The sequence below is a fragment of the Ziziphus jujuba genome, chromosome 4 (genome assembly GCF_031755915.1).
Source record: "Ziziphus jujuba cultivar Dongzao chromosome 4, ASM3175591v1".
In the NCBI taxonomy this organism is placed as follows: domain Eukaryota; kingdom Viridiplantae; phylum Streptophyta; class Magnoliopsida; order Rosales; family Rhamnaceae; genus Ziziphus; species Ziziphus jujuba.
Genome location: NC_083382.1, coordinates 14,131,227 through 14,155,297, shown reverse-complemented (window position 1 = coordinate 14,155,297; position 24,071 = coordinate 14,131,227). Strand labels below are relative to the sequence as shown.

Here is a 24,071-nt window from a genome sequence, read left to right as displayed (position 1 = left end):
AGATCTTTTCCACTCTTACTATGTAAAATATGCCAGGAAAAAACAATATGCAAGAAAAACGCATTTTTCTTATTTTTTCTCAAAAAAACGTGAGGGAGAGTGAGAGGTTTTTCAAAAATTAATTAAAAAATGAAAACCCTTTGTTTTCTTTTTTCCTTTTCACTTTTTCCAAAACTTAAAAACCATTTAAAGCCCATTAACTCCCCACTAACCCCACTAACCCAAATCATTCAATAAAGAAAATGTTTAAAAACGTTACAATAACAATGATAAAGGAGCCAAAAAATGAAGTTGAAAAGATTGATAAAAAGCCGCTCGCTAACCTAAAAAGTTTGGATCTTAGTGATCTCCCGAATCTTGTAAGATACTGCTCTATTGAAACTAATATCATCGGTGGCCTTAACTTTATACCGGAAGTGCACATAAGAAATTGCCCAAAGTTGTGGAGTAGAAATGCTGAGAAAAAAGAAGATAAAGATATGAGCTTGCAAGAGAAGATCAATATGTGGTTTCCTTGGGATGAAGAGGCAAGTTTAATTAATTACTATCCTTAGAACATCCCTAAGGAGCTTTGTATTTTTTATAATTTTTTTATTTTGAAGAATCAATTTTCAAAAACAAATTCCAATCCATTTTATATTTTGACTTTTTAAAATATAGAATGGATTTAACTCTTCAAATTTAGAGAGCTAGAAACACTCTTTATATTTAATATTATATTAATATTATTTAATACTTATCAAATTTCAAATTCACTATATTATATTAATATAAAAATAAAAAATGTGATAAAAAATATTGTTGGAGGAAATTTTAAAATTATATTTTTTTATGTTTAAAGATGCTTTTTATTATATAAAGATATTTTTTATTTTCGAAGAGTTTTTTAGAAATGCACATAAAGATTGTTTTCACTTTAATTAGCTAGCTTTAATTTGCTATATATATATATATATATGACATTAAAAAAAATAGATTTTGTCTAACTCTTACAGCAGGCGTCACTACTTTTCGGCTAGATTGGACATGTCTACCCTTATTCTGTACAAAGAATACCATAGAATCCCCTTGTGCCTAATTTAACAACAAAGTTGGTAGTGCAACAGTGTCATGAAATAGAGAATCTATTATCGGCATCTATGGCTAATAGTTTTGTGCATCTCAGAGCCTTGGGCGTAAGAAACTGTAAGTTGTTGAAAAAGATAGTAGTCACAGAAGAATCTGGAGATGGAATAAGGTCCCAAAAGAGTTGTTTCCCCGCATTGAAAATTCTTCGTCTTTTCAAACTACCAAACCTCGAAAAGTTTTACGCAGGAGATCACATCGAATGTCTGTTTTTGGAGGCGTTGAAAATAAAAGATTGTCCTAAAATCAATACGTTCGTCCCCAATTCTACAGACAAAGCAGTACCTGAAGAAACAAACATGATTTCTGGGGCTAGACAACCTCTATTCAGTAACCAGAAGGTGACCTTTTTCTTTCTCTTTTTTCTTTTTTGGGCATATTTTATACTTATTACATCTGGTTGTCCAAATAGATAACAATATTAAAGTTTGATTATTGGCTATTAAATTGCACCCATATAAGTAATAATAATTGTTAATAATTTGATAATCAAGTGTCATAGTTACTCCAAATCAATATTCAATATTGACAAATATATACCATTTTTCCCCCTGCAAATTAAGGTTACACTTCCTAAGTTGAGAATTTTGACGCTGGAAAAGTGCAATTCGGTCATTGAGATATGGGATGATGATGATACTAAAGACAGAGGCCAACAAAGTGCAGCAGCAGCTGGCAGATCAAGATCAGCAATATTTCAGAGTTTGGAATTTCTACGAATATCCAAATGTGGGAGGTTAAACAAGTTATTAGAGGCTAATTCATCTTCGAGTTTTGAAAATTTGACAGTTCTGGAGGTGTCAGACTGTGAGAGAATGGAATGTTTATTTACTCCCTCAGCAGCTAAAACTCTGGTATTACTCAAAAAGATGGGCGCATCAAACTGCCAAGCAATGACAGAGATAATTGCATCATCACCAGAAGTTGATCATGATGACAAGCTTCTTCGTTTTGATAATTGGAACTTCTGGTGCTCGAGTCCTTACCCAGCCTCACAAGCTTCCACATGGGAAATTGTAGTTTGGAATTTCCAAAACTGAGTCGTGTAGTTGTAGTTGGCAGTTGTCCTGAGCTGCGGAGTTTCTGTGGTCAGGGAACCATAACTACCCCCAAACTCCGAACATTTGTCAGAAGAACATCTAGAAAACGAAGATGGATTCGTTTAGATGCATGGCTTCGTGGATGCTGATGGCCAAATTACAATGCATGATAGATGGTTGGACTCATTTGCTGCTGAGAAAAAAGAGGACAACATACAGGAGGCTGGGAATATCGATATTAATACCACCATACAACAGTTTTGGGTGAATCACTGTGCTGATTATGAAGGCATTGTTGAAGAAGACATTGAAGAGGACAACCGAGAGTATGATGATTGGATGTATTAATACCACCGACAACAGTTTTGGGTGAATGACCGTGCACAAAAGTAACAGCAGCAGTTCATTTTAAGCTTAATTTATCAAAATTTCCTTTTCTTTTCTTTCTTTTTTATTCCCTTGCATATTTATAATTCGCTATACCATTTATGTATTATTTTCCGTGTAACTATATGATGTGTGTCTTTCTTTTTCTTCTTTATTTTTTATATTTAATTTATATATATATATATATATATATAGTTTTAATATAGTAAGTAATTTATAATAAAGATAGTTATCCACAATCGTTATATTATAAAAATGTATTAAAAAATGAATTATAAATATTATCTTTCAGAATTATTATCCATAATTCCCTTATCATATATATATATATATATATATAAATTTGTGCATATAATATTCTAATGAAGTTTTGCTTTCATTTCCATGATTCAGGGGCTTTAATTATAAGTTAAAGTTATAAGTTACTGGATTAATTTTAAAGGAGATTATGAAGATTTGAAGAGCACACATAAGTTATGCTGGCGGTCCATTGATTCCCCGGATGAAAACTTTCAAGCATGTAGATAATTATATTACTTTAATTTGCAAATTGGAAGAGGCATTTTGGTGGCTGCAGGGCCTTTAGTTGCAAAGTTAGGCTTAGTAGCTCAGAGTTTTGGACCTCAATTCAGACTCTATGTATTGTTGAACTCTTTATAGAAGGTCATATGGGGTTCCTAAAACATAAAAATTCTTTGCCTAGAGTTGTTGTTTCGGGACTTCTGCTAATTCTCTCTGGGTTTTCAATAACTCTAAATCGATAAGACAGATGAAAACCAATTCAATATCATGATACACTCCGCTTTTTGGTAATTTCAATTAATGTAATCTAGTTAGTTTGAATTAATTATATTTTTAGTATTCTATAGTTTAAGAAAAATGCATTTTTTTTTTTTTTTTTTGCAAAAGAATGCTTTTTAATTAGGAGGGATCTGCAACAAAATAAAACATAATTCTTGCTGGCTGGAAATGTCCAAAATTTATCAGAAGACATCAAGTTAGTGTCTTTTTATTTTAGCCATCCAATCAACTGCCTTGTTTTAAGGTTTCAACTAGGCACGTGATGGAATGTAAGGAAATAAATTTATCTTAATTCTCAATTTAATCCTTACTTAATACCAGAGATTTTTTTATTTTTTTTATAAAAAAAAAAAAAAACAAAGAACGATATACCAAACGACAATAATTACATCTACAAAAGAAGTGTAAAAACAGGGGCAGATCCAGGAGACCAGCAAGGGCCATGGACTCTCGAAAATTTCCAAAACCCCCCACTACTTCATATAAAATTTCAAAAAAAATCCTTATTTATGAATCTAATTTGTATATTTTATTACCTTGTGACCCCCATAAATCAAATATGGATATCTAAAACTACATGGTTGTAGCCCAAATATATTACAACTAGATTCAATTACTATAAAACATTCACTTATCTTTCTTTATCTACAAGTAACTTTAACAAAACTATAATTAAAATGGTATTTATTTTTTTTCTAATAGCTAATAACAATAATTATAAAGAAAAAAAAAACATTTATATTAGCGTGAAAAAAGAAAAGATAATATGTAAATAGTGAAATAAACCAAAAAGCGCCAATATCTACTATTTCTTTTCATGTTGTTTATTAATTTTGAATACACTGTCCGTTAACCATTTATCATTAAAGAAAAACTTACTATAGTATTATTTAGAATTAAAAAAAGTAATAGTTATTGATTATAAATCATAATTCATAATTCATAAATTTTCAATATTCATTATATAAACTGTTACAAAATAGATATTATCTATAAAACCTTAATTTAATTGTCATATTTAACTGTTATAATATTTGTTATTTACATGTATATATATATATGTGTGTGTGTGTGTGTTTGTGTTATATACTTGAAAAATATATCCTTTAAAGTGACAAATATGTATATATATATATATATATATGTATATAACAATTATTTAACTTTTATGCTTTATTATTTATTTATTTTTTTTTTGCGATTACAACTTTACAAATCTTATCAAAATATGCATTTCTAAAATTTTAAGAATTGGAAATATACAGTTTTTATGTATATATATAGATAAAATATCAATGTAGGCTTCAGTAGTGGACTATAATCATATAACCCATATATTTTATCTTTCTCTGTTGCAGTTAATTATATGTATGTCTCCAAATTAAATGTTATTTAAGGAATCAATCCTAAAATATTTTTATCTTTACAAGTTTATAAGTTGGCCCTCCCTTTGAAAAATTTCTGGATCCGCTTAATTTTGTTGACCTTGAACAACTTATATTACGATTTAGAAAATACACACACACACATATGTATATATATATATATATATATATATATTACGTCAAATAAAATCTCACTTTTGCCCTCCTGGCTTAAGTAGGATTGGGTCGGGAGCAATAGGCGGAGCTCTGATTCAAAATTGGTTCCAAATTCAGCCTGAAAATGGAAACAGAGGGAAATCATTCTTCAGATTCAGAGAGGATGAAAATGGCGGGACCCGAGGTCCTACTTCTTCTTCTTCTTCCACAAAAAATTCAATCCAAACGCGGCCTTCTCTCAAACCCAATTCTTTATTCATTGACCGCCTTGACTGGAAACGAAAGGTTCCTCCTTTTTTTTTTTTTTTTTAATCATTTTTCTGTTTCTATGCGCAAAACCCATCTTCCCAATCTATGTTTTTCCTATTTGATCTCAAATTTCCAATTTTTCTCCTTCGGCTTTTAGTCATTGTATTTGGAAAATTTCTTTTGTATTTCTGTGTTACAATTTTCAGTGGGTGGAATGGGATTTTATTGCTTACCTTCTCATAATTTTGAATTTTATATATTAATGCTTTCTTTTTTTTTTTTTTTTTTTTTTAACCTAAGAGAAAAACTGCTGCAAAAGGGTCGGAGAAGGCAGACGATGCTTGCTTTGGAAAGTGAGAATGATGCCCACTTCTTAATTTCCCCATCTCAATTCAAAGGTTCTCTCTTTATTTATTTTCTAATATACATCATATTGCATTGTGGAACTCAGACTCCCAAAGGTTTTGCACGAGAATTTAATGGCTAAAGCTCAGATTTATGGTATTTGTGCAATAAGTGTTGGGATGTTGGCAATAGACTTGGATTGCGGTGCTTATGGAATTTCAATTTACTATAACCTTATTTTCTGGCAATCTAAAGGGATTTATATCAGAACATAGAAGGGCTGCATTCTATTAGAGATTTAGTTGGTTAATATTGACCCTCATAGAGAAGTAAGAAACTAGGATTTATGTTGTTTAGTTTTTAAATTATTTTGTTGTTTTAAGGTTTTGAAATGTTGGTGGATTTGATTATTAGAAGAGTACGATCAATATGTATTTCTATATATTTCTTTTGGCAATATGAAACTCAAATGTACGGGAATCTTGTCTTTGTTAAGCTTGCGAGGAAACGTCTCCCTAACTGTCATTGGAGATTAAATCTCTTATTGTCTATTATTCAATTCATGCAGTTTCGTGATTAATTTCATTTCCAGCTTGACTGTATCTTTAATCATTGTGAGATGCTTATGTTTTTCGAATTAGGTGGCATCTCTTCCTTTGTGAACGGGTCTATCAAATGTAAATCAGTTTTTATATCCCATCACCCATTCAATCAAACTGTTTGCCCTCTGCTTTCAGGATATGATCAAATCTGCTTGTCAGAACATAGTTTCAGATGAACTGAAAAAATTGGACTCTCCATTGAATGACAGTTTGAAGATGTCAACTTTTGATTCTGATATCAATGACATCTTATGGGAATATGATGGTCTTCATGATGCTTAAAGGCTAATGTGAAGAAATGCGGTTAGAAATGCAAAGGATCTTGTATGAGGACCTGAGGGCTGATTCAACTAAAACAAGGTGAAATATGGTTGCTCTTTCTCAGAAATAAGTTATATGTGATCTTTATTCATTAAAAAAAAAAAAAAAAAAAAAAAAAAAAAAAAAAAAAAAAAGAAGAAGAAAGAAAAAAAAAAAAAAGAAAAAGAAGGAAAGAAGAAGAAGAAGAAGAAGAAGTTATATGTGACCTTCTAATTTCACTGATGGATATCTCAGGCTGTCTAGTGATTGAAAAAAAAAAAAAAATTATATTTGAGTTGCTATAATTGTTATCATGTTATTTAGGGTTATAGTTTTACTGAGTTCATGGTTTGGATGGTGCAATTGCTTTAGGTTTTTCAATTGGACATTTTATTCTTGTGAGCGTAGAAGTTCATTGTTCACTCTAGCTGGTTGCAGAACCAGACAATATTGAAACATGGCAAGATGAAGAAGATGAATACTTGGTTTATGCAGTCTATGTGCATGTGCAACTAAATAATAAGCAGGTATGACAGTAAAAGTACGTGGGTGTATGTCTGTGTCAGTATTCATGATAATTTAAAATGAATCTGATTTTCCCATTATATATGCTGCTGCTACAATAATTAATTAGCTTCTCTTTTCTAAAGTTTGATTAGAACTCAGTATCTTATCTTTGAAATCTGAGACAGACAGTTTATAAGATTTTGTATAATACTGGTTTAGTTGTAGGCTATCTTCAAGTACTTTAAGAATTCATGCTTATTTTTCCTTTTATCCAATTATCTATGTGATATCTCATTCAAGGGAATTGATTGGAAAGAGAATAGAAATGAAAGGGATGTTAGAAAGTTGGATAAATTGGAACTTGAGACATTTCCTGAGGTCAACTAGCTGAAGTGAAGATTGTCCTGTAAACATGATATATGAAAGCTATGTTACATGGATGTGGGTGCATTCTACATTTATTAATATATATAATTTTAAGACATAGGGACTCGCTGAAAAGGGTAACCAAATTTTGGAAACAAGTACTTGAACATGACAAAAGATGGTATAACTATGGAAAAAGTAAATAAATAAACAGAAAAGTGCTCTAATTTTTTGTGAGTCTGAAAAAAGATACTTCTTTCTTGGATATTCTAGGAATAATTTTTATTTAATGTTTTCATTTCCTTAATGGTATAGAAGTTCCATACGTAGTTTATATGCTCTTTGTTTATTTATGCCAGTTGTTAGAGGTAGTTTGGTGCCCAATTTGTAAGCTAGGAGAACTGCCAGAGAATTACCAACACATATGTTGCACTCTTTGTGAGCTGCAGCTCAACAAAGGCGATGAGATGTTGCTCTCTACTTTAGTTACTCATGCTTTTAATTAAGCTAGTTTGTTCTTTTTTATGTATTTACTACATAACTCTCTAATCATGACTCATAGTGCTTTCCAACTCGCAAAAGTCTGTCCCAAGTTGAAAGCATCTCACTTGTTATACTCTGCTTTGTTAGATAATCAGAAAGAAATGAGAATTTGGTACTTGTATTGCTCTAGTTATAATCTCCTCGTTATTTACAGATCCCGAATTTTATTGTGCTTTCGAATCTTGATCGTGGTAGTGCCTCTGCATTTTTTTTTTCCTACATTTTCTGCTATATTAAATTTCTTATCATTCATGAGTATGAAAACTTATACCATTCACTGCGGTGCTATATCGATGCCACTGCTTTTGAATATTCTTTGAATTATTATATAGGAATTTACAGTATTATTGTTGTATAAATGACTATAAAAGCTCTTTTCTTTATATTATCTCCATCAAATCTTTCCATCCATGCACAATTTCCTGCTTTTTTATGTTGTTCCAAGCATAAGCCTAATTTACTGTGTTTTGTCAATTGCTTCAATCTTTATTTTCACCTTTTCTACATTCCCCATTTTTATTTTTCTCTTTTCTTGGTAGTGCAGCTTTAGTAGGTGGACAGCTGAAGGAGTGGTCGATGATGAAAATAGAACTGGTGCTAGCCTTAGTGAGGTAAAGAATCTGACTAAGTTGACCGCTTTATATTTAGAGATACTATATGCCAATATGCTGCCTAAAGACATGTTTAGTAGAAAATCAGAAAGATATTACATATTTTTAGGAGGTTCCCTTGTAACTTTATTGATGGTTCAACAGAATTGGAACTCAACTTGGAATTCGATACAAGTAGTCTATTAAAGGAGCGTGTTTTTCAAATGCTGTCGAGAAGGTCAGAAAATTTGCATATTAGTAAATTTAATGGTTTGAAAAAAATTATTTGTGAATTAGATAAGGAAGGTGGTCTTTTACATTTGAAATCTCTCTTAGTCCGTTATAATGATGAAAACCAATACATCGTTGACAACTCATTAATGGAGCCCCATGATATTTCCGATCATATTTCTGATAGCTGCTATATAAAGGTGGATATGAAGAATCAATGTTAGAAATAATGCAAAGGACCATCTTTTATGAAGACCTGAGGGGCTGAATCATCAACTAGAAAAGAAGTTATGTGGATCTTCTAAATTGATTGATTGCAGGAGATGTCTCTGGACTACGATACCAAGTGAATACATTTTTTTCTTTTAAACAAGTAATTAGCATATGTGTGAGTAGCCATCAAAATAGCCAATGCCAATTAACCAATACAAAATGGCATTACCCACATGAAAAGAAAGACTGGTAATGGAAAGAGATACCGATCAAAAACAGATAATCGGATGCAAAACATCAAAATCAATTAAGAACACGAGGAGAAAAAAAAAAAAAAGAAAGAAAGAAAAAAAGAAAGAAAAGGGCAATTGCCACTGCCTATTTTTGTTTAACTGAAAAAGAAGATGACCAAGAAAAGAAATCAATCAAAATTGATAGTCCTAGATATAATGAAGATTAAGAATGAACTTGGAATTTCAAGGAAAAGCTAATTGAAAACAAAAAAACTACCCCCAAAAAAAAAAAAAAAAACCAAAAAACAAAATAATTTGGAAGCATTTTGTAAAGTTGTATTTTTGGCCTTTACATTTAAAACATTCCAATTGAGACTTTTAAGTTATAAATTTGTTGCATTTTGGTTCATTTGAAGTAGTTAGTAATTATAGGGTATTAAAATGAAATTTCTTTGTTTTTTAAAAGTAAAATATTTAAATTGCAATAAATTAAAATTTAAAAGTGTAAATGGTAATAAATTTTATTTTAATATTTATTAAATATGATAGAACTATTAATCACCAATAACAAAAAAATTCAATTGAATTAAAATATAACAAATTGAAATTTGAGAACTTAAATTGAAATGTTATAAAATTAAAAACTGAAAGTATAAATTTCCCAAATTATAAAGTACCATTAAAGTGTAATTTATAGACTTAACAGGTACAGCATATATTTTCAAACTGACAAATAATTTTCAAGATCGTGAATTCAAGTTACCCATGCTTAATTTATAATATTACTAACCATAAATAGAGATGAGTTAATTGGGTTTGGTGGATTATAATTATAAATAAGTAATTATCCTCTTTCTTTTTTTTTGGGTAAATAAACAAACAATTTATCTTATAACAAATATAAGAACGAAAAAGTCAAGCTTTTGCATCAAAGACTTTTCTTTGTCAACTGTTTCTAGTCAATGGCGTGGACAGCCATGCCTTTACGGTGTTCCGACTCTTCCCATCAATGATGTGAATCGCCAATTTATTTTATTTTTTTATTTTTAAGTTTCAGCATTTTAAAGTTTATTCAGGCAAAAAAAAAAAAAAAAAAAGACTGAACAATATTCTATAACAATGAATTAAATTATTATTTTATTAATTTATAGTTTAGCTAATTACATAAAGAGATTAATTAATTGGGTTTAGAAACGTTTAGTATTTTCTTCAAACACCAAACAGATTTGATGTCTCTTTTAATCCATGAGCCTGCCACTCTAAATAAGATTAGAGAAAAAGATAATGATTGCAAATAATAAAATATTAAAATTAATTAAAGAGTTTTAACAAACTTTGATGCTAAGAACTTAAGGAAAGATGATCTATAATAGCAAAAGAAAGCAAGAAACCAATTATTCTAGAAATATTCATTATTACAAAAATATACTTTAAGCCTTAGTCAAACCTTCAATTCCTGTTTTTGTTTTTTTTGTTTCCTCCAGTTGTTCTGTCGACCACTAAGTTTTCATCAACAATATCTTTACGGTTCCATTTAATTCCTTTCAACTTTGTAGCCAATATCAGACGCCGGTCTATTGCTTAAGCATTTCCTCTGCTTTTCTTATATTCTGAAAAAACAATGTTAATTCTTCGTTTTTATTTATTGATTTCTACTCGAAGCTTGCTTTGCTAAACTTCTCAACTCAAAAGAAAAAAAAAAAAAAAAAAAAAAAAGAATTGCCCCCTCAAAACGAAAATTAAAGGAAAGCTACAAAGGGATTGCATACTCGATCGATTTGCTACTGGTGTTCATAAGAGATCAGGTATGTGACTAATTTTACTCTCTTGTACATGACTTCCTTCATTTTCATTTGGTTTAATATACTTCCCTACCTTTGGTTCCACTTCCATTCAATTGAAATTTTTATTCTTTTTGAACAATTTTCTTTCAATTGAATTGCTTTAATCAGTTTTCGGTTTGATTAATTCAATATAAGATAAAATTTTCAACTTGCTGTTTTTTAATCTAACCTCCGTTAAAATTTTTTTTTTCATATACAACAATTTTTGTGTTTTTAAAACCAACAAATAATTGTCAAAGTCGAACAAACTGTATGTACATATGTTAATTAATTAATCTTTGCTATTTGTATTTGCTTTTATCCCTTACTTATTAACTGAATTCACTTTAAGAGTAATATACATACATACATATATATATATATATATTTTTTATTTATTTATTTATTTGTGATGTTAGATAATAACAAATATTCAAGAATTTTTTTCATAATTGATTGACGACTATAAATAAATAAATAAATAATAGAGACATAAAACTCGATTTTTATTACTTTAATGAAATAAGATTTTTGAAACTAATAACAATAAACCAACTTGTATATATCAAATAGAAAAATATAACAAAAACTAGATCTAAATCCTAAAAATACAACAAAATTGACATATAAAAGAAGATTTTTGTTGATGAAATGACCGTTTCTATTGTTGGGTTATATGTGGAAACAATCTAAGTCAAAGAGTGGGCAAGAGTCAACTTGGACCAAATGAGGCATAAACCGCCATGTTTGGCTGTCACTTACCCAAATACAAATACAAATCCAGCTTATGTTTATCCTAGCTCTTACATGTGTTAGTATTACATAAATTCTAATTGATTAAGAAATCCACATATCATGGCCTTGTGTGTCTAGATAATATATAGATTTTTCTTGCATGCTTAACATGTCTAGATAATATATAGATTTTTCATGATTAAGTAAATAGCAAGTCACTTTAGCTAATAGAAATTTTAATTCAACATAAGTAATATTGAAAAATTACTGTCATCACCAAAATAATAAACTACTTTTTTTTATTTTTTATTTTAACACTTTTTATCTGTATCAGATGTTCCTTTTATAGAATCTTTAAGATATACATTGTTGTTGAACTTGAACTCATAAAAGTTAGAACCTTGATATAAGACTTGTACATTGAAAAGAATTAATTTATATAACAAAAATACAAGATTTTTCATTTTTAATTTCAGAAATAAAAAATGTGAACATAACGTATTTATTTAAAAAAAAACAAATTAATTTATTTGGATATGACTTCCAGCTTGACGGAACAAAAAGAAAAAGAAAGAGAGTACTTGGGAGTAGTAATCAAGCAGTGGCCATGGAGTTTCTTGCTGCAATTGTCGGTTCAATTATTGGAAAAATTGCCGGGTGCACTATTGAACCAAATGGCCGCCAGTTTGGTTATCTCTTTTACTACGAATCCAATATCAACAATCTCAAAACACAATTTCAACATCTGAAGGATACCAAACAAGATTTACAACACACCCTTGATGTGGCAACAAGAAGAGGTGAAGAAATTAAACAAAGCATCAAGAATTGGTTGAGCCAAATGGATAGCATCTCGGAAATGGTGGAAAACTTTCTAAGTGATCATGAAGGCCAAGCGAATACAGGGTGTTCCATTAAGTCTTTTCCTAATTTAGTGCTACGTCATCGACTCAGCAGGAGAGCCAAGAAGATGGCTCAGTCTGTTGTTGAGATCAAAGAAGCCGCCAGCAAATTCGGTAAGGTTTCCAAAGTTCCAATTCTACAGAATATTTTGGAAACCAAAGGCTACATGGCCTTTCACACAAGAAATTCGATTTTGAAAGGAATTATGGAAGCATTGCGGAATAATGATATCAGAATGATTGGAGTTTATGGCATGGCAGGTGTGGGCAAAACCACACTAGCTAAAGAAGTTGCCAAACGTGCCTTGGAAGCCAAGTTATTCAATGATGCTGTTGAGGTCGCGGTATCTGCATTTCCAAAACTTGAAAAGATTCAACAAGAGATCGCAGACAGGCTAGGTCTAAAATTCGATGAGGATGGTGTAAAGGCACGAGCAGTTCGATTAAGACATCGATTGAGAACAGAAGAAAACTTCCTCATAATTCTAGATGATGTCTGGAAGAAACTGGACTTACTTGATATAGGAATATGCTTCGAGGATGTTCAGAAGGGATGCAAGATATTGATAACTTCAAGATATCAAGGTGTGTTAGAAGATGATATGGATGTGGATAAGAATTTCAAAGTTGAACTTCTATCAGATAGTGAAGCATGGAGTTTCTTTTCGAAGATGGTGGGGGATAACTTGTTATCTGATGAAAACTCTGATGAGTTCAAACATTTGACAACACAAATTGTTAAAGAATGTGCATGCTTACCACTGGCGATCATGACAGTTGCCCATGCTTTGAAAAACAAAGGAATACACCTTTGGAAGGATGCGTTGAGACGACTTCGGAGGTCCTCCATGGATGAAAAGGTGTATTCAAGTGTAAAGCTAAGTTATGATTTTTTAGAAAATGGAGAGGCAAGGTTGATATTGTTGTTTGTAGTCTATATGAAGAAGATGCAGAAATATCAATCAACGACTTGCTGAATTTGTGTGTTGGATGGGATTTGTTCAAAGATGTCTATACTCTTGAAGAATCGAGAAACAGGTTGCAGACATTGCTGGATGAACTGAAATCTCGTTGCTTGTTGTTGAAAGGTAATGAGCGTGATTTAGTGAAGATGCATGATGTGATTCACGATGTAGGAATATCGATTGCTGCATCGGAAGATTTCAAAATGTATAATATCAGAAGTAATGATGAGTTAAAAAAGTATCTAGAGGACAGCAACAAACTCAAAGACTCCATTGCAATTTCACTTGGTGCCACCGTTGAGCATCAATTTCTACCATCGAGTTTGAATTGTGCCGAGCTCCGCTTGCTTTCGATGGCAAGAGAACATTGTTCCCTTCCAGACAACTTTTTTGAAGAAACGAAAGAGCTCAGAGTCTTGAACCTGTCATTTCTAAGTTTGGAAACATTTCCTTCCTCCTTTCTTTGCCTTGAGAATCTTCAGGTCTTGCATTTGTTTCGAGTTGAAATAGAAGACATACACATGATTGGAGAGCTAAAGAAATTAAAAGTTCTTGACCTTGGGGGATCCCAAATGAAGAAACTGCCAGAGCAAATAGGACAATTGACACGTTTATGTAAGCTGGATTTGAGTAATTGTTACAATCTCAAAGTGGTTCCACCGAATGTGATATCAAGATTGGTTAATTTAGAAGAGTTGAATATGCTGCACAGCTTTAATAATTGGAAGGCTGAAGGAGAAGTCTTTGATGAAAATACTAGTAGTAGTGCCAGCCTTAGTGAGGTAAAGAATTTGACTAGGTTGACCGCTTTATATTTAGAGGTACCACATGTCAACATGCTGCCCAAAGATTTGTTTAGTACAAAATTGGAAAGATATTACATACCTTTAGGGGGTTGGGGGGTAGACATTATGGAAGGTTCAAGAGGATTGAGACTCAATTTTGAATTCGATACAAGAAGGCTATTAAAGGAGTGTGGTTTTCAAATGCTGTTGAAAAGGTCAGAAAATCTGCACCTAGAGAGATTTCATGGTTTGAAAAACATTGTTTGTGACTTAGATAAGGAGGGTGGTCTTTCACATTTGAAAGCTCTCAAAGTCAATGGGAATCATGAAATCCAATACATCGTTGACTCCTCACCAATGGAGCCCAATCGTCTTTCTGATCATAGCATCTTACCGAGTTTAGAGACATTTGAGTTTGTTGGAATGGAGAACTTAGAAAAGATATGCCATGGGGAACTCAAAGGTGCAAAGTCACTTCGAAAACTAAGACAGGCCAATGTGGATCTCTGTAAGAAATTGAAGAATTTGTTACCATTCTTCATTGCCAACAATCTTGAGAAAATTAAAATATTCCATTGCCTCCAGATGGAAGAGATAGTTACATTAGATAGCCAAGATGTAATAAACTTTGAAGCAGTGGATCGAATTGAATTTCCTAATCTTAAGTATATGCAACTTTGGAATCTACCACAACTTACTCGATTCTGCTCGGAGACTGACACAAGTACTGGTAAACCAGATCAAGGCCAAGAGGGTAAGGAGCAATTGTATCATTCGGATTCTTCCACCACACTTTTCAACCAAAAGGTACATATATTTCACTCTTTAGCTTTTGGACGTGGCTTTTTTTCCAAATGCGCAAGGAAAAATTAGTATTTTCTCCTCTATATACACAGAATTATTTCATTTGTTTAATTGACTTTGGATAACTACCATAATTTTTTCAAGTGTGCTACCTAAAATTGTTTAGTTTCATTGATTTATTAATATATATAAATATAATGTTGCTATAAAATGCATGCAAACCCACAGATATGCATGGTAAATTACATATAATAATTAAATGTAATTAATCGACAGGGCACATCCTCGATATCAATGGCGTGCATTCATTTTTTAGTTAAAATGTATATATATATATATATATATATATATAACAATTTTCCTCCCTGAAAGTCATAATAGCATTAACATGCGGATTTAAATATATCATTTTAAAGATAAATTGCTATTTTAAAAATATATGTGTGTCCTTAAAAGGATATACACTTAGAGTCCTATAATAATTTTATCACGATGAGTTAGATTGTTATATATATTACTATTCTTCCATATATATGAATTAAATAGCTTTAATATTTGTAGTTAATTAATTAACTTAAGGGTTGCTCTTCCAAGCTTAGAAGTCTTGGATTTGGGAGGGCTGCAATTCAAAAGGATATGGGCAGACCAACTTCCGCAAACATGTCAAAATTTAAGAGAGTTGTCTGTTTACTGGTGCAATAGTTTAAAGTATCTGTTATCTTTCGCTATTGCCAGATACCTTGTACAACTTGAGAAGTTGATTGTGGAAGAATGTGATGACATGGGAAAGATAATAATCATAAAGAAACCAACAGTCACCCTTGACAATTCTGATGATCAATTAGATATAATTGAGTTTCCTGAACTAAAAATCATACATCTTCGATATCTACCCCAGATTATTCAATTCTGCTCGCAGTCTTGTGAAGGCCAAGGGAGTGACTATGAGCAGGTGTTGTTGGCAGATTCTGCATGCTCACTTTTCAACGAAATGGTATTTATATATATATATATATATATATACAAAAATTTTAAAAAGCTACTAATTTTTTTTACTGGCATTTTTATTAATCTTGCAGTTATTTCTACACACTTTTTGTTTTTCCCAACTTACAACATTTAATAAATAGAATGTCTCATGTACTTATCATTTAATTACTTGAAAAATATTATATTTTTTTATGATGAATTACAATAAAAGTACTATACGTTAATGGATCAACTTGCTGTTTACAAAAGTTTATGTACCAACTAATTAATATGGCAAATAGTATAACAATATTTTGTTCTCGCTTATTGTATTGTATTGAGTTTCATTTAAATATACACTTAATTTATAATATGCTATTAATTTTGAAGCTGTAACGTAAATGGAACTCTGGATTAGTGAATATTAATTTCAAGTGCATTATTACCTTATATTGTTAATTTAATAAATCCATACCTTTTACCAGTCTTCCTGATGACTCTAAACCTTTTAATTTTTACAGGTTGCGTTCCCTAGCTTAGAACAGCTATTTTTATGGAATCTGAAATCCGTCAAACGGATATGGCCAAACCAGCTTCCAGAAACATGTAAGATGCATAATTTGAAAACATTGCATCTTAGGTGCTGCAAGAGCTTAAAGTATGTTTTACCATTTGCAATTGCCGAAAGCCTTGTACAGCTTGAGAAGTTAATAATTAGTCAATGTGAGGGGCTGGAAGAGATAATAATGATAAAGGAATCAAAAGAAGAAGTTGAAAAGATTGACAAAATGCTGCTCTCTAAACTAGAATATGTAGATCTAAAGAATCTCCCAAATCTTACAAGATTCTGCTCTATTGAAACTAATATCTGTGGCCTTAACTTCATACCCGTAGTTTATATAAGTGATTGCCCAAAGCTGTTTAGTCGCACTGCTAAGGAAGAAGAAGACAAGCATATGGACTTGCAAGAGAAGATCAGTATGCGTTCACCTTGCGCTGATAAAAAAGGCAAGTTAAATTAATTTGTAACTGTCCGTGTCGATTATACTGAAAGAGAGATTGTTTTAACTTTATAAGATTTAATTTGCTAAAACATATATATGCTTTTATACATATATGTGACATTAAAATAGATTTGTCTACCTCTTATGGCAGGTTGAGTATTTTTCCGCTGGCTTGGGCATGTCATCTCTTAATTATGTATGAAGAGTACCGTATGATTCCCTTGTGCCTAATTGGTCTACCCATATCCTTTTGAATTCCAACTTATACAATTCCAAGACTGTTGAAGTATAACCCCTGTGCTGACGTGGAAAAAGCTGCTGACGTGGATAAGTGAGGCTGCAAGGTGGAATCCATGCTGGCTTATATGCCAGGTGTCACTGAGTGTGTAAAACAAGAAATATGCGTGCATGAAAGTGTGAGTGGAAGAATTTTATTAAAATAAAAAAAAAAATAGAATTGTAATCATTACAAGAGAATGATGTAAGAAAATGATATATACTGTTATATTGAATATTGAAAAAGTAATACAAGCTGAGCTCACACAATTCTCTTCTCTAACCTCTCATTCTCTCTCTCTCTCTTTCTTGAATGTTCTTTCTGCAAAATATTGCAGAGCTCACAACCTCCATTAACATGGTATCAGAGCCAGGTTGGATCTGAATCTAGGTAAACACTGTGAGCTGAGATGAGAATGATTTCGAGCAACATCTAAGCTCGATTGAACCCAAAAAAAAAAAAAAAAAAATTCTGGTTTCTTGTACTGAAAGGACCAGCATAAACAATGGCGGGATCTGAAGTGAGAGCACCAATATTATCAGGAGAGAATTATGAATTCTGGAGAATCAAGATGGTGACCATTTTCAAATCCTATGGGCTCTGGAGATTCGTGGATAAAAGAATTCCAATTCCTGATGAAAAGCTGAAGGGGAAAATTGCAGAAGCTGAGGGAAGCTTGGCAGTGGAAGATGATGAACAGATGATGGAGTTTTACATGAAGGATGCAAAGGCTTTGGGCATTACCCAAGGTGCTGTTTCAGATCAGATCTTCCCACGGATAGTAAATGCAGAGACCTCAAAACAAGCTTGGGAGCTGCTGTACAAGGAATTTCATGGTGGTGAACAGGTGAGATCTATGAAACTATAGAGTCTAAGAAGGGAATTTGAGTATACTAAAATGAAAGAAGATGAGACATTATCTAGCTATCTTACTAGGTTGAATGAGTTGATAAACCAGATGAAAACATTTGGAGAGGTTTTATCCAATGAGAGGATGGTTCAAAAGGTTTTAATTAGTTTAACTAAAGCTTATGAGCCTATATGCTTGGTAATAGAAAATACTAAGGATCTGGAATCAGTAGAGTTTCAAGAAGTGGTTGCAATTCTTAAGAGCCAAGAATAGAGACTTGACTTGCAAGTCACTGATTTCACAGAGAAAGCCTTCTCTACCTTATCTGTGAATAATCCTGCTACAATCTCTGAACCACAAAACAGAGGAGCAATACACACAAATGCAGCTAAATTCCAGAAAACTTGGACTCCAAGAGAGAAGAAGTGGGAACCGAAGCAGAGAATGCAGCACAGATTCCATGGCAACTAATCTCATTCTGTGAATACTGTTCACGGAGGAAACAGATGGCAGACTGGAGGTAACCCAGAAAACTCAAAACCACAGTGTAGAACATGTGGTAAATATCATTTTGGAGAGTGTAGATTCAAAGGTAAACCTAAGTGCTATAGCTATGACAGATTTGGTCATTGGGCAAGAGAGTGTCTAAATGGGAAGAATGTGCAAAAAGCAAACTGCACAAATCAAATGGAGTTGACAATTAAAATGTTTTATGCAGCTAGTGAACTTGATAAGATAAGTAAGGGCAGTGAATGGTATATAGACAGTGGATGCAGTAACCACATGATAGGAAATATAGATCTCTTGGTGGATGTGAAAAGGAATTCGTATGAAGAGTTCAAATGCCAAATGGTACATTAGAGAGCATAGCTGGAAAAGGCACATTGGTGATTGATACTGACAATGGCAAAAAGCATATTAAAGAGGTAATGTATCTACCTGGATTGAAAGAAAATATGTTGAGTGTTGGCCAAATGGATGAGCACGGCTACTATTTGATGTTTGGTGGAGGAATGTGTCATGTGTATGATGGACCTACGTTTGAAAATCTGGTTGTGAAGGTTAGAGCCAAAGCAAACAGATGTTATCCATTAACTATGGCCTTGAGTGAACAGCTTGCTTTAAGGGTTCAAACTGAGTTCAATGTGGAAACTTGGCATAAAAGGTTGGGGCATCTACATCTAAATGCACTGCTGAAGTTAAAGAAGAAAGATATGGTTCTGGGATTACCAAAGCTTGAAGAGACTATGAAGCTTTGTGAAGGGTGTCAGTTTGGAAAGCAACATCGAGAAGCTTTTCAAAAGAATAGAGCATGGAGAGCAAGTCAGCCACTGCAATTGGTTCACATCGACTTGTGTGGCCCAATGCAGACAGAAACTTTTGCTGGAAATAGGTATTTTATGTTACTTATGGATGATTGTACACGCATGGTTTGGGTTTACTTTTTGAGAAACAAATCCGAGGCTTTCATTTGTTTTAAAAAATTTAAATCCATGGTTGAGCTTTATAGTGGCTTTAAAATCAAGCGTGTGAGAAATGATAGAGGAGGAGAGTTCTTATCTGGTGAGTTTGTTAATTTTTGTAAATTTGAGGGGATTCAAAGGCAAATGACAGTACCATACACCCCATAATAGAATGAAGTGGTTAAAAGAAAGAATCGAGTAGTCGTTGAAATGGCCAAAGCTATGTTGCATGACAAACAGATGCCATATTACCTATGGGGAGAAGCAGTGCACACAGCTTTGTACTTGCTTAATAGATGCCCTACCAAAGCTCTTGATGGAGTAACTCCTTTTGAAGCCTATAGTGGAAGAAAACTAGGCATTGCACACTTGAAAATTTTTTGTTCCCTATGCTATGTGCATGTTCCAGCTAAAACAAGGCAGAAATTGGATCCTAAAAGCAGAAAAGGAGTCTTTGTAGGATATGGAACTTGTGAGAAAGGCTATAAAGTATTTGATCTTATAATTAAGAAGCTGTTTTTGTCTCGAGATGTTGTTTTTAATGAAGAAAGTTCTTGGGTTGGAAGGAAAATGCAAACAATGATAGTGAAAATGTGATTGCTGCAACTATTGATAGCTGTGAGACTTAAAGGAGGAACCCATTGCCTGGAGACAGTCAGCAGACACCAGCAAAATCAAACCGAGGTGTTTCTGGTTTAGAAAAGGCTACAAACAGTAGAAGCAGTGTGACAAATATGCAAAGAAATTCAGGTATGGGTTCTAATCACTCAGAAATTGATAAAGTGCAGGCTAATTTTGATCATACACCAGTAAAATGGAGAAGTCTCACTGATATCTTGGCAAAATGTAATAATTGCTTTTTTGAACCTGAAAATTATGAAGAGGCAGCTCAAAATCAGTCTTGGATTCAGGCCATGACAGAGGAATTGGATATGATTGAGAAAACAAAACCTGGCAGTTGGTGAAAAGACCAGAAGATAAACCAGTGATTGGTGTTAAATGGGTTTACAAGATTAAACTCAATCTGGATGGTTCAATTCAAAAGAATAAGGCTAGACTAGTTGTTAAGGGGTATGCACAGAAACTAGGTGTGGACTTTAATGAGACTTTTGTCCCGGTTGCTAGGCTTGATACCATTAGAACCTTAATTGCTTTAGTAGCTCACAAAAGCTGGAAATTATATCAACTTGATGTTAAGTCAGCATTTTTAAATGGTGTGCTACAAGAGGAGGTTTATGTAGAACAACCAGAAGGATTTGTGGTTGAAGGGAATGAGGATAAGGTGTATAAATTGCACAAGGCTTTATATGGTTTGAAACAGGCTCCTCGAGCCTGGTACAGTGAGATTGATGCATATTTCTGTGAGAGTGGTTTTCAAAAAAGTCAAAGTGAGGCAACTCTTTATACAAAGACTAGGGGAGAAACAGGCTTGTTGATTGTGACTATTTATGTTGATGACATTGTGTATACAGGAAATGACAGAGAGATGCTCAAGTGGTTCAAGGAAGATATGATGAGAAAGTATGAGATGACAGATTTGGGTTTATTGCATCACTTTCTTGGTATGGGAGTAATACAAACAACCTTAAGTATTTTTGTGCATCAAAAAAAGTATGCTTCTGCATTGTTAAACAAATTTGGTCTTACAACTTGCAATCTAGTCCTTACACCTCTCATTGCAAATGACAAGCTTAGCAAGGATGACGGTAGTGGGACAGCAGATGAAGTGCAGTATCGAAAAATTGTAGGGAGCCTTTTGTACCTTACAGCTACAAGATGAGATATTATGTTTGCAGCAAGTTTGTTAGCAAGATTTATGCATTGTCCTACGAATAAACATTTTGGTACAGCAAAAAGAGTACTAAGATATATTAAAGGGACTTTAGACTATGGTTTGGAGTATGTCAAAGGAAAACAGCCTGTGTTAGTGGGATATTGTGACAGTGACTGGAGTGGATCTGTGGATGACATGAGAAGTACATCAGGGTATGCTTTCAGCTCTGGAAGTGGGGTGTTGTCGTGGGCTTCAGTTAAGCAAAACTGTGTTGCACTCTCTACAGCTGAGGCAGAATACATCAGTGCATCTGAAGCAACTGCATAAGCAATATGGCTTCGGTTTGTACTTGAAGATTTTGGTGAAATGCAAGCTGAAGCCACTCCTCTGCATTGTGATAATACCTCAGCAATTGCCATTACCAAGAATCCAGTTTTTCATCAGAAAATCAAGCATATTGACAGGAGGTATCACTTCATTAAAGAAGCTTTGCAATATGGGATTGTAGACTTGACATACTGTGTTTCTAAGGAACAAATTGCAGACATATTTACTAAATCTTTACCAAAGGATCGGTTTAATTACTTGAGGGAGAAGCTAGGAGTTGTTTCAGCACAGAGGTTACAAGGGAGTGTTGAAGTATAACCCCTATGCTGAAGTGGAAAAAGCTGCTGACGTGGATAAGTGAGGCTGCAAGGTGGAATCCATGCTGGCTTATATGCCAGGTGTCATTGAGTATGTAAAACAAGAAATATGCGTGCATGAAAGTGTGAGTGGAAGAATTTTATTAAAAAAAAAAAAAAAACAGAATTGTAATCATTACATGAGAATGATGTAAGAAAATGATATATACTGTTATATTGAATATTGAAAAAGTAATACAAGCTGAGCTCACACAATTCTCTCCTCTAACCTCTCATTCTCTCTCTCTCTTTCTCGAATGTTCTTTCTGCAAAATATTGCAGAGCTCACAACCTCCATTAACAAAGACTTCTAAGCTGGGAAGAGCAACCTGTAAATTAATTAATTACAAATATTAGAGCTATTTTCCATATAGAAGGATTAGTAAAATTTATTAATTTATTAATGAAACTAAACAATTAATTTTACGTACGTAACACATATGAAAATTGTATTGTAAATCCAAAGTCATTTAAATAAAAATGATATTATTTTGCAACAATATATATATATATATATATGCAGGAGGGGAAAAAAAATTAAAACTCTTGGATGAAATATTGGAGCTAATTAATTCATATGGAATACTTAGTGATATATACTTACAGTTTTGATATAAAATGCTGATGCCCACAATGGGTTAAATGATTCGACGTTGAGGACGTGAACAAGTTTTATACCAAATTATAGATATATATATATATATATATATATGAATGAATTAATTAATTAATCAATGAAACTAAACAATTTTAGGTAACACACCCTTAAGAAAATAATTATTCTAATTATCCAAAGTCATTTAAACAAATGAAATAATTTTGTATTTATATAAGAAAAAAATTCCAAATGTAATTTCTTGAGCATTTGGAAAACAGTCCATGCCCAAAATCTAATAATTTGAAAATCTAACGAGTTAAATGTTTGTACCTTTTGGTTGAAAAGTGTGGGAACTTGATCAGGTGTACCACTTGTATCACACCCAGGGCGGAATGGAGTAAGTTGTGGTAGATCGTTAAGTGTCAAAATCTTAAGATTAGGAAACTCAAATATGCTATCCACGGCTTCAGAATTTATGACGTTCTATACTATTTCAAATGTAACTATCTCTTCCATCTTAGGGCAGAGGGAAACTTCAATTTCCTGAAGCCTGTTGGCAATGAAGAATGGTAACAAATTCTTCAATCAATCACATGAAAGCACTGTGGCCTGTCTTAATTTTGCAAGTAACTTTGCGGCTTTAAGTTCCCCATGGCATATCTTTTCCAAGTTTTTCACCATATGAAAATTAAATGTCTCTCAATTTTGTAAGACACTATGATCAGAAATATGATCGGGCTCCATTGATGATTAGTCAATGATGTATTGGTTTTCATCATTATTACCGACTTCAAGAGCTTTTAAATGTGAAAGACCACCCTCCTTATCTAATTCGCAAATAAGGTTTTTCAAACCATTAAATTTGCTTATTTGCAAATTTTCTGACCTTTTCAAAAGCATTTGAAAACCACGCTCCTTTAATAGAATGCTTGCAACATTGAATAATTTCAAGTTGAGATGCAATCACCTTGAACTAATTTCCATAATGTCACCTCCAAAAGATATGTAGTATCTCTCCAGTTTTGCACTAAACAAGTGTTCAGGCAGCATGTTGGTTTTGGGTATCTTTGTCATTCCACCATTATAGCTTTGAAACTAGGCTTGTAAAAATCAGCAACTCAATAAGAAAAACCAAGGCTCTCACTGGAGCAACGTGGACGTAGGCAATTTGCCGAACCTCAATAAATCTTGGCGTCTTTTGTGCTAGAATTGTTTTAGTTTTATTCTCTGATTTCATAACAGTGGTATTAGAGCTATAGGCTTGTGATTTTTTGGGATTCTTTGTTTAAGAATCTTAGTGAAAGCTTTGGTTTCGGGCAATTTCAAGAATGGCTACGAAATTGGAGATTGAGGTCTTCAATGGAAA

The 24,071-nt window shown here is 32.7% G+C and overlaps 1 protein-coding gene, 1 long non-coding RNA gene and 1 pseudogene across 9 annotated transcripts; all 3 read left to right on the top strand.

The window, feature by feature from the left end:
• Positions 1-24,071, top strand: part of LOC112489912 (wax ester synthase/diacylglycerol acyltransferase 8-like) — a 46,417-nt pseudogene that overhangs the window by 11,427 nt on the left and 10,919 nt on the right.
• Positions 4,921-9,010, top strand: LOC107417793 (uncharacterized). Of its 5 annotated transcripts, XR_009638818.1 has the most exons (6): positions 4,921-5,179; positions 5,444-5,541; positions 6,226-6,450; positions 6,763-6,917; positions 8,351-8,417; positions 8,562-9,010. It is a non-coding gene; the product is annotated as an uncharacterized LOC107417793 (long non-coding RNA). The 5 variants fall into 5 exon arrangements; XR_009638819.1 differs by lacking the exon at positions 4,921-5,179 and having other exon boundaries at positions 5,190-5,541; positions 6,829-6,917; XR_009638820.1 differs by lacking the exon at positions 4,921-5,179 and having other exon boundaries at positions 5,190-5,541; positions 6,819-6,917.
• On the top strand, positions 10,515-17,614 carry LOC107417787 (disease resistance protein At4g27190). 4 transcript variants are annotated; one of them, XM_048471325.2, is made up of 5 exons: positions 10,515-10,878; positions 12,179-15,090; positions 15,986-16,039; positions 16,578-17,064; positions 17,212-17,614. In XM_048471325.2, the coding sequence occupies exons 2-5, from the start codon at positions 13,645-13,647 to the stop codon at positions 17,214-17,216; spliced, it is 1,992 nt and encodes a 663-aa protein (XP_048327282.2). In that variant the 5' UTR covers positions 10,515-10,878; positions 12,179-13,644; the 3' UTR covers positions 17,217-17,614. The 4 variants fall into 4 exon arrangements, with proteins under 4 accessions (XP_048327282.2, XP_048327281.2, XP_060672407.1 ...); XM_048471324.2 differs by having other exon boundaries at positions 15,986-16,081; XM_060816424.1 differs by having other exon boundaries at positions 12,179-15,092; positions 15,670-16,081.